Source organism: Tachysurus vachellii, chromosome 21 (genome assembly GCF_030014155.1).
Source record: "Tachysurus vachellii isolate PV-2020 chromosome 21, HZAU_Pvac_v1, whole genome shotgun sequence".
Classification (NCBI taxonomy): Eukaryota; Metazoa; Chordata; class Actinopteri; order Siluriformes; family Bagridae; genus Tachysurus; species Tachysurus vachellii.
In genome coordinates, this window is record NC_083480.1 from 6,565,104 (window position 1) to 6,575,971 (window position 10,868).

The 10,868-nt window shown below is 39.3% G+C and overlaps 1 protein-coding gene across 1 annotated transcript in view; it reads left to right on the forward strand.

Moving 5' to 3' along the window:
• The window catches only part of krit1 (KRIT1 ankyrin repeat containing), a 10,176-nt gene extending 58 nt beyond the window's left edge, over nucleotides 1-10,118 (forward strand). The window contains exons 1-17 of the mRNA XM_060857122.1: nucleotides 1-78; nucleotides 2,139-2,301; nucleotides 3,048-3,204; nucleotides 3,402-3,494; nucleotides 3,684-3,813; nucleotides 4,716-4,959; nucleotides 5,104-5,219; nucleotides 5,344-5,487; nucleotides 5,614-5,770; nucleotides 5,977-6,084; nucleotides 6,232-6,388; nucleotides 6,615-6,766; nucleotides 6,879-7,045; nucleotides 7,144-7,231; nucleotides 7,334-7,540; nucleotides 8,347-8,463; nucleotides 9,869-10,118. The exon at nucleotides 1-78 is cut by the window's left edge and continues 58 nt beyond it. Coding sequence (XP_060713105.1) covers nucleotides 2,191-2,301; nucleotides 3,048-3,204; nucleotides 3,402-3,494; nucleotides 3,684-3,813; nucleotides 4,716-4,959; nucleotides 5,104-5,219; nucleotides 5,344-5,487; nucleotides 5,614-5,770; nucleotides 5,977-6,084; nucleotides 6,232-6,388; nucleotides 6,615-6,766; nucleotides 6,879-7,045; nucleotides 7,144-7,231; nucleotides 7,334-7,540; nucleotides 8,347-8,463; nucleotides 9,869-9,964 — 2,244 coding nt within the window. The 5' untranslated portion in view covers nucleotides 1-78; nucleotides 2,139-2,190 and the 3' untranslated portion in view covers nucleotides 9,965-10,118. The remainder of the gene's footprint in view (nucleotides 79-2,138; nucleotides 2,302-3,047; nucleotides 3,205-3,401; nucleotides 3,495-3,683; nucleotides 3,814-4,715; nucleotides 4,960-5,103; nucleotides 5,220-5,343; nucleotides 5,488-5,613; nucleotides 5,771-5,976; nucleotides 6,085-6,231; nucleotides 6,389-6,614; nucleotides 6,767-6,878; nucleotides 7,046-7,143; nucleotides 7,232-7,333; nucleotides 7,541-8,346; nucleotides 8,464-9,868) is intronic.
• The last annotated feature ends 750 nt before the right edge of the window (nucleotides 10,119-10,868 follow it).

The window sequence follows — 10,868 nt, forward strand, 5'->3', positions numbered from 1 at the left end:
ACTTGAGGTTTCTGTAAACTTCAGTCTTTTTTTTTTACTTTCTCAGACATGCATCAATATGAACGAAGAGCTTTTCAGGTAAATTTCAGAACTCCGGTGTGTAAATAAGACGTTAACAGTCGTTAAAGCTTTACCTCAGTGTCACTGTAACAGTTACAATGCTAACAGCTAACGTTAGTTAGCAAGGTGGTGGCCGATAAAACGTCATGTTTCCGCAGATATTTACTCGGAATACATGTAAAGCAAACATTCTCCTTCTCATTATTATTATTATTATTCTAGTTTAGTTTATTGTTTTTAATAGACTTTGTACGTTTCTCTAGGTATCTGTTTTGTTAGCTAGTTAGTATTCGGGGCTGGTTTCAGAGGTGCCAAACAATCTCCATTATACAAACAGCTTCATCTTTATTTCTGTATGTTGGAGTGTAAACTTTATTCTGTTCAACAACATTATACTAAGTTGTTTTAAAGCTTTAGGTTAATCCGTTATAAATGCGTTATTACGTCTCATTCAGCTCTTAACGGCTCATAGGGACAAGTTTAATTTTGGGTGCATCTGCTGAATCCCTTCTTCTAAGTGCAATGTGACCTGTTTTTTGTGTGTGTGTTCATTCAGCTACAAGAGCATTAGTGAGATCAGACACTGATGGTGTAAGAATGAGGAGGTCTGAGGTCTGTGTTCCAGTTCATCACAAAGGTGTTCAGTGGGGTTGAGTTAGAGTGAGAGTGTGAGTGAGGAGGTCTGGGGTTCAGTCAGTGTTCCAGTTCATCACAAAGGTGTTCAGTGGGGTTGAGTCAGAGTGAGAGTGTGAGTGAGGAGGTCTGGGGTTCAGTCAGTGTTCAGTGGGGTTGAGTCAGAGTGAGAGTGAGGAGGACTGGGGTTCAGTCTGTGTTCCAGTTTATCTCAAAGGTGTTCAGTGGGGTTGAGTCAGAGTGAGAGTGTGAGTGAGGAGGTCTGGGGTTCAGTCAGTGTTCCAGTTCATCACAAAGGTGTTCAGTGGGGTTGAGTCAGAGTGAGAGTGTGAGTGAGGAGGTCTGGGGTTCAGTCAGTGTTCAGTGGGGTTGAGTCAGAGTGAGAGTGAGGAGGACTGGGGTTCAGTCTGTGTTCCAGTTTATCTCAAAGGTGTTCAGTGGGGTTGAGTCAGAGTGAGAGTGTGAGTGAGGAGGTCTGGGGTTCAGTCAGTGTTCCAGTTCATCCCAAAGGTGTTCAGTGGGGTTGAGTTAGCCATGTGGTGGAAATTCAAATCTAAAACCTTATTCAATCTTTATTTAAAGAGAAACTTTTTCTAAGGAATTCCACATTGAAGAGAACAGTTGATATTATTGCTACAGAAGTCACAGGAAATATTCATCTAAATGTGTTAAATATATTTTTGGAAATGTTGAAAATCTCTTTCAAGATTCCGTCCATCTTTGCTGTCATAACAAGCTCCACTCTGAGAAACCTTTCTACTAGAAATAGCTGTGGAGGGAGTGCGTGGATTTGTGTTCAGGTCTGGGGTTCAGTCAGTGTTCAGTGGGGATGAGTCAGAGGCAGGGCTCAGTGCAGGACACTGTACGGGACACTCGAGTTCATCTTGTCACATCGAAACCATGTCTTCACTGAGATCACATTGTACACAGGAGCATTTTCATTCCGGAACAAGTTTGAGTCTCTTAGTAAATCTACAACGCTTCAAGGCAATGTTAGGCGTCTACCCTGAAATACACGTATTCATTTGTTTAAACATAGTTTATATAGGACGATTTCTATTTGGATGGTGCTCTATTGTCATATTTCCCATGAGAGGATAGAGTTTGTATGGTATGCTGATGTCACAGGGGGACATTGTTATTGCTGGTGCATTGTGGGTAATGCAGGAAGCTACAATAAACCAGTATTGTATTACGCAGTACATTTTTGAGCCTGTTTGAGAACAGGATGGAGTTTTCCTTTAATTAAAACTACTATACCTTTTCCTACAATATTTATCTTTTATGTTTTTTTACACAACACATCATTTGAAAAGCTGTTATCTAAACCGATTATAAAGATCCAGTGATTCAGCGTTACTGTACTTACTCTAAACAGTACTGAAGTTAATGTTGTTAATAATTATCACCTATCCTACATTTTACTTTTATTTAATCCACTGCAGGTATGGTGTTAAGACATTTGCCACTATCAGAATCTGAAGCGTTGGGTATGAGATGTGTAAAAAGATGGGTAATCAGGAGCAGGAAGATGTGTTTGTAGCTGTTATACGGCCGAAGAGTGCTGTGAGCCTCAGCTCCAAGGAGTACCGTGCCAAAGCATATGAGGTAGGAACAATGATGCTTGCTTACATGCTTATACATTTACATTTACAGCATTTGGCAGACATTTATACTCACCTTGTATCCACAATCCTTGGTCTTTTGCACCTGTATTTACTTATATGTGTATTTTGCTTGTATAATAACAAGCGTGTGTGTAAGCGTGTTATTAATAATGTGTGTGTTTGTGTGTGTGCATGTGTATGTGTGTGCGTGTGCATGTGTATGTGCATGTGAGTGTGTGCGCGTGCGTGAGAGTGTTTGCATGCGTGTGTGCGCGGGTGTGTTGTTATTTTGCTGTTGTTGAGGAGGTCTGGGGTGCATTGTGACTGCAGTTTTGGAAAGAAAGGAGTCCACATAGCTTGGTCCATACATTATATAGGTGTTCCAAATAAAATGGACACTAAGTGTATAAGCTTGGACTGATTTATCTAAATGTATCATATAAATGGAAATTGTGTATTTGAGCAGCTAATGAATTTTTTTTTAATGAATCATTTGTCAACTCTTCTTGATTACAATAGATGGTAATAGATATCTTTACAAGTTGTGGATAAATGTTCTGCTACTTATTTACATGTTGGCTCAGTGAGTATTGATGTGCTTTACTGTCATGGTTACTGGTCCAGGGGTGCTGCATCATGGCAGATACTACGCTCTGACCCCAACTTCTAGAGCTGCGAAGAAAGAATTTCACGTGCTGTAATGTATATGTGACAAAAAAAAAAAACGCTTCTTCCTTTTTACTGTAGATTCTGCTGATTGAAGTTCCACTTGAGGGAAAAGAGAAGAAAAGGAAGAAGGTTCTCCTTGGGACCAAAATCCACACAAACAGTGACAAAACAAAGTCAATTCTGGAATATGTGGATGAAGCAACTAAACCCATATCAAATAACCAAGGCATAACAGGTTAGTTTCTTCCTTATCTTTTGGGAGCTTTTCATACACATGTAGTATTTATCATTAAGTCATGCTGTCATAAATAACATCATGGCTGACGACTGAGTGCATTAATGTTAAACTAATGCCGTGGAGTGATTAATGTTGAGTGATGCTGTCAGTCTTGATTTAAGGGCTGATGAGACGTTGTGTGATCATTCTCACAGGGAAACGTGTTGTGCATATGAAGAAGTTTCCTCTAGATGGTGAGAATGAAGGAAAAGAGGCCTCTCTGTTTATTGTGCCAATTAATGTTAAAGGTAAGAGAGATTTGTCTGTGCTCTTGGTGTTAGATAGTTTACAAAATGAGTTCGATATCCAACAGTTACATTAGTTTTACTGTGTGCTGTAGGATTTACAAGGACAGTGTAAATGTCTGGATATTTGAGAACATGTCAGTAATGTACACTTGGGTCATAATTAATAAAGTGGTCTGTAATCTAATCCAGACAACAGCAAGCCTGTTTATCATCCTGGGAGTCCCAGTTTTTACTGCCTTCAAGACATCATGCGTGTGTGTAGTGAAACCAGCGCCCACTTCAACTCAATCACCTCAAAGATGCTACTCGGCCTCGACAAGTAGGTTCTGTGGTAGAACGAGTATAAGGACAGGTTTCTCGTTTTCTGTGAAAAATTGACAAATGTGTTTCGAAGAAAGGAAAGGAGTTTTAATGAAAGCCTTAGAAACAGAACTAAAATGATGTATGTTGTCGCCAGTGTTGGGCAATAATGCATTACTAGTAATGTGTTACTGTAACGCAGTTACTTTTGACAGTAACTAATACTGTAACGCATTACTTTTTAAATAAAGTAAATGGTGCGTTTGTCCATTACTTTTTAAAATTAATTAATTTAGGCTGAAGTGTAGCCTACAGACTAACCTGTTTACAGCAGCGACGCAGTGTAGGACTGGTGGATGCCAACCACTTTAAACACGAAGAGGCGGAGATATGCTCATTATTTCACTTTAGTTGAGCATAAAGACAAAAACCTTTCAGTCAAATGTAAGCTGTGTCTTTCTAGTTTGAAGGTCCTATCCATTAATGAGCACATTAAAGAACGTTCTTTATAAAAGTAACTAAAAAGTTACTTTTAACAGTAACGCATTACTTTTTGGTGTAAGTAATCAACAAAGTACTAAGTGCTAGTTACTAAAAATAGTTACTATTTTTAGTAACTAGCACAACACTGGTTGTCGGATATGTAAGTTAATACATATTCATATTTGAGTAAACAAAAATGGGCAATACAATATTGTCAGAGTCCTGTGGTGCTTGTTTGGCAACCAAAACTGACTCCACTGTAGGTAGACATAAAGAAAAGAAACAGGTAATGACTGACTAGTGAGACCTATTGTGATATTGTAAAAATCAATATCACTTGTGTCTGATATATTTATGTGATTGCGCTCTGCAATATATGCTGGCAGGGCAAAATGAAATGTTTGGTATTACTGTAAAGCATGTGTGTGCTGCCCTCAGGTGGTTAGCGGAGCAGCACAGCGTGCCACATGCTATCCCTGCACTCTTCAGACCTGCGCCTATAGAGAGGGTCAAAACCAACGTGAGCAATCCAGCCTACTCTTCTGAGAGCAAGCTGAACGACACGTCATTACACATGGGCTACACTGCTTTGGAGATCAAGAGCAAAATGATGTCACTGGAGAAGGCAGACATGTGCATTGAGAATCCACTCTATGGCTCAGACCTGCAGTACACCAACAGGGTGAGATAGCACTAGACATCGTTTATAATAAGAAAATTAAAAACACGTATATCAGAAGATATTAAAACATCGAAAATGAAGACAAATCTTTTTATTTTCAAAACAGTCCTTCATGTTTTCTCACTTTTCTGATGGTACGTATAGGTAGACAAGGTCATCATTAATCCGTACTTTGGCTTGGGAGCTCCAGACTACTCCAAAATCCAGATTCCAAAGAGAGAGAAATGGCAACATAGCATGACCAGTGTTACTGAGGACAAGTGAGTGAATGAACGAGTCTGCAGTGTTTCATGCTCATTACACTTTAATTCTTTCAAATTCTAATCCATTGTAAAGCCCACAACCTTTTAAACACCTCATGAGTTGTTGCATTCCTTGATTTAGAGATCGCCAGTGGGTTGATGACTTCCCCCTGCATCGCAGCGCTTGTGAGGGAGACACAGAGCTTCTATCCAAACTTCTGGACAGTGGCTTTTCTGTCAAACAGTTGGACAGTGACCACTGGGCCCCTATTCATTATGCATGCTGGTATGTGCTATCTGCTCCTTGTTTCTCTCTGTTTAATCGCAGAGAGAAATAATGAGACATATTTGTGATACGTTAACAATGTAGTTTAAAGGGTTAAAAGATTGATACGGCGGTTGGATCTTTCAGGCATGGGAAGGTGGAGGCCACCAAACTTTTGTTGGAAAAAGGAAATTGCAACCCCAACCTGCTGAACGGACAGCTTAGCTCCCCCTTGCACTTTGCAGCTGGAGGAGGCCACTCAGAGATTGTGGAGCTTCTGCTGAAGCACCCTGATATAGACAGGGTGAGCCAAGCTGACTAATATAGCTTTCTTTTGCTTCTGCATTGACCTGCAAATAGAATAGAAATAACTAGAATAGTATTTAAGTGAGTCGAATTCTGTGTTTTTATGAATGCAAATAAGGTTTTGTAGAAGAAGCCACGCCTTATATTTCTATTCTTTTTCTCTCACATTTTTCATACGATCTGTTTTCATATTCTCTTTAAAAGCACATTGAAGACCAGCAGAAACGTTCCCCCCTTCAAATCTGTGAGGAGAATAAACAGAACAACTGGGAGGAGACTGTAAAACTCCTTAAACAAGCCAATAACCAGCCAGTAAGCATGCTTGCCCTCTAAATTCAGTGCTTAAATTAAAGTTGTTTAAAACTCTTTGTTGGTGGATTGATAAATGCTTGAGAAAAACCCTTCCGTTTCACCGTTCACTCTCTTTTCTAATAAGTATCTACATGAAAATTGTGTCAGTATGAAAAGGTGCGGATTTACCGCATGGACGGTTCGTACCGCTCGGTGGAGTTGAAGCATGGCAACAACACTACGGTGCAGCAGATCATGGAGGGTATGAGGCTCTCACAGGAGACACAGCAGTACTTCACTATATGGATCTGCTCTGAGAACTTGAGTGAGTCCCATCACAGCACTGTACAGACATTGCACATCTTATTGAGAATAAGAATCTTTGCTCAATGCTTTCTATCCATGGAAAATGATGCGTTGATGCTGTTTGGGCTAGAATTTCCTCACTACACACAAGCAACGTTTCACTTGAATAGGTCAACACAGAATGACCGGGATAAATGGGACAACGAAGTGTGATTTGTAATCAAGCTCTTGTTGGTGTTTTTAAGGTTTGCAGCTGAAGCCCTATCACAGGCCCTTACAGCATTTGCGCATCTGGCCCGAGATCGTCACAGACCTGACTGCGCTGGACCCACAAAGGGAAAGCCCTCAACTCTTCCTACGCAGAGATGTCCGTCTGCCTCTGGATGTTGAGAAGAAGGTGTTGTATAAATTTCATGTTGTACTAAGTTTAACGTCGGCAGCTACAGCTTAAATTCCAGACATGAAACGACAAATAATCATGTAACTGTTTCATTGGATATTTCCTGTAGGTTGAAGATCCGCTCTCCATCCTTATCCTGTTTGATGAAGCTCGCTATTTCCTCCTCAAAGGTTTCTTCTCATCACCAGACAGCAAGCTCATAACTCTAGCCAGCCTCCTTCTGCAGATCATTTACGGCAACTATGACAGCAAAAAACACAAGCAAGGCTTTTTAAAGTAAGCACCAGCTTTATGATAAATTCATGCTTGAGTCAGCCTTCGCCTATAACACAGTGTTCCTATTATACACGTTCTTCTCACTCTGTTTCCGACAGTGAGGAAAACCTGAAATCCATAGTTCCTATATCCAAAGTAAAAAGTAAAGCACATCACTGGACCAACAGGATACTTCATGAGTATAAGGCAGGCTTGCATTTTTGACTGTTTTGAAATAGCGAGGGTGCTTTTAAGAAGACATTTCATATTGTTGTACCTAATAATAATCACTGTATATTGGTTTCTTAGAGTCTGAGCACCAGCGAGGGAGTGAGTAAAGAGATGCATCACCTTCAGCGCCTCTTCCTGCAGAACTGCTGGGAAATTCCCACCTACGGAGCCGCCTTTTTTACCGGCCAGGTCTACACCAAGGCCAGCTCCAGCACTCACAAGGTCATCCGGGTCTACTTGGGGGTCAACACCAAAGGTCTGCACCTCATGAACATGGAAACCAAGGTGAGGGAAGAACCCATAGTTATAGCGCTGTCTTTCTGCACAACACAACAAGCAATAATAACAATGGTGAAAGTAATGAATATTGTCACAAGGAGGGATCATTTGGGGCCCAAGCACTAGTTTGCAAGTATGCCTAAATATATAGCTGTTGTTATGGTGCTTCTTTTGATTCATGGCATCCTGTTTCTGTAGATCTTTTTTCAAAATAATGCACGTTCTGTCGTATGACATCACCCTATTATTATTTCTCTCTCTTAATCTAGATTTCATTATCATTATTCTACATTTTTTCTTAAGTCGATTTAATCGATTAGCTTTTTATCATGTTCTTACTGCAGGTAGTACAAGTCAGTATCCCACTTTGTAGCTGCCTTAGCTAAGGTGATATATCATTTTCTAGGGATTATCTATAGGAAGACTAAAGATGCTATCAGCCAGTCAGAGTTCAGGTGGACATCGATTGCCCGGTCCATCAATTGACAGATTATTATTTATTCATCCATCCAAGCATTAGTCTCTGATACTGATTAATTCTTTCCAACGTAGACTTCAAATTAGATGTGTTTTTGTAATTGTTGTAATTCCTTTTCTGTTTTTCTTATTGTCAAAATATTCAAAATATTCATTGGAATTTCAATGCTTCATAAGTAGACTTAAATTTAAAAGTTACGTCTTAAGTTATAGTTTAAGATTCTCGGGATTATTAACAAAAAACTGATTTTTCTGCTGAGTTTGTCTAGCTGTAACGGTTAAAACTATTAACACGGAGGCCCTATGACGTGTTAATGTTGCTCTGTTTGCACCAGGTGCTCCACCTCAGCATGGAGTACGGCACCTTCATGTGGGAACTTGGGCCGGCTGACCAATACGTCCAAATCCACAGTCTGGAGAACAAGAAGAACTTCATAGTGCATACAAAACAGGTATGATAGACACAAAATGGCTTTTAAATCTAAAGTCTAAAATTATTATATATTACCATTTACATAATATTTATATATTCAAAAGTTTTTGATCTTTGTTTGAATAACTTGACTCTTTTACTGTAAGACAATGGAAACTGGGTTTAAATAAATATATTTTCTTCACAGCATAAATAATTAAACAAATATTGTCTCATTATATAATGATACCATATCGCTGTTAAGTTGTCAGATCTGATTGGACAGAAGGTGTTGATTACTTTTTTATAGCAGCAGAGCTCTGAACCTTTCATAGAGCAGTCATCCTAACAGTTAAACTGTCTGACGTATCACTCTTTAAGTCAAAATAAGTCATCGCTGACAAATCACTCTGCTATAAAAGGACCAAAGAACCAAATCTCTTCATGACAGGCTCTTATTGTGTGGGCTGGTAATGGCAGCACATCCCCATCACTGATCACTGATTGTTTCCTGTAAGATTTGATTCTCTTGCAGATGTATTATTAATACATTGTGACGTTGTGAAGTTTAGAGCTCGGTTATGACATGGTAGATAAGATTTCTAGTAGTCTTAATTTTCCAAGTACAGAACAAAAAGTCCACTGGGTTGAGCTGGATGTATTCAAGCCTAAAGTCCAGGGTTGGAAATGTGTACGAATTAGGGCTAAGCTTAAAGGTGGGGTCTCCGTTGTTTGAGAAATGCTTCAGAAAACTGTGTTGGGCCGCCAAACAAAACAAAAACAAAACAAAAATGTAGCCAATGAGCAGAAAGGGGCGGGTCTTGTCAATATGGGCGGAGAGAGTGTTCAGTGCGCATGTGTGATATTAGCAGAAAGCGGTTTTAACATTGATATGGAGGATAAAAACAAAGAAAGAAAGCGACGAAAGGCTTACGATAAGGCAAGAAGTAGGACCGTGTTAATATAGGATCAGCTTTCCAGTGCTGGAGAGAACTGAAGGTTAACGGAGATAAACCTTTCACAGTACAACACATAGTACTACAAAAACACATTTGTATTACCATAGTATTACTCATTGAGTTCATTTATTGATAAAAAAAAATACCCTCGATCAGCTGCCCCCAACAGGTTCCGCTATAATACTTGTCTGGGTTATACTTGGGTTATACTTGTCTGGTGTATGTGTGGGCGGAGCTATCAAAACAGGGGTGGGGCCCATTTGCGTTAGGGACGTGTTTGTTTTGGTGATTTCAAATGTCAACATTGGCTTTCAAACACTGGAGACCCCACCTTTAAGGGAGAATTTGGATCAGAAACAGTTCGACCCCCTGGACATTTAGTTCACCTTATCAGCACCTTATTAAAATTAAAGCTAATCATTATAGCTGTTGTTGGTGGTTATGTCAGTCTGTGCTTGACATCGAGTACCCATGATTCCTCTACAGGCAGGCCTGATTGTAAAGCTGCTGATGAAGCTGAGCGGACAGATAACTCAGAGAGATAACGATAGAGCAGCATCAGACAAATACGCGTACGGCTGACTCCCATCATGCACTGCGGATTCAGAACTCATGCCATCAGATTGCCTTAAATTCTACAGTTTGCATTTATATTTGTACATTTACTGTAAGTTTTTTTTTTTTTACAATAATTCTTTAGGATTTTGTTCCAGGTAGCACCTTCTAAACTATATCTGCTTTTGTTTTGAATACAGTTTTTAATTTTTTAACTTTTTTCATTGCTGTGTATAAATATTTATATGTAATGATTGCATTTTAATAAAGAAATATATGTCTTAGAGTGATGTAATTGTTTTTAAAATATAATAAGAAGTAAAGAGCTTTTTTTATTCCCAAGTTATAATGTGTCAGTGTTGAAAAATATAATTTATTATTAATCCCACAATCCAAATATATTTTTACATTAATATCCAAAAGAAAATTAGAGAATGATCTCACTTGTAGCTTGACTTTTGTTTTTACCTCCAGATGCCAGTAGGTGGCAGCACAAGCATGCTAACAGGAGCCAGTTTTCCACAAAGTTTTTAACATCAGTTTAACTGGTAGAGAGTGCTCCACACATTTTATGTTTAATTTGCGTGTGTTATGTCAATTACGGCATCTGCTTTATTTCGATTAGAGGTCTTTTCAAAAATAATAGCTAAGAGGCATATTTATTTCAGCTTTTATTTACTACTTCAAACTTTGTGTACACTTTGTTGGTATTTGGTGGCGTTGCCTTTTATTTTTACTTGAATCAGTAGATCATCATTTAAAGTGACGTGACCTACGGCTATACTCAGAATTTGTTCTCTGCGTTTAACCCATCCAAAGTGTACACACACAGCAGTGAACACACACACACCGTGAACACACACCCGGAGCAGTGGGCAGCCATTTATGCTGCGGCGCCCGGGGAGCAGTTGCTCAAGGGCACCTCAGTCGT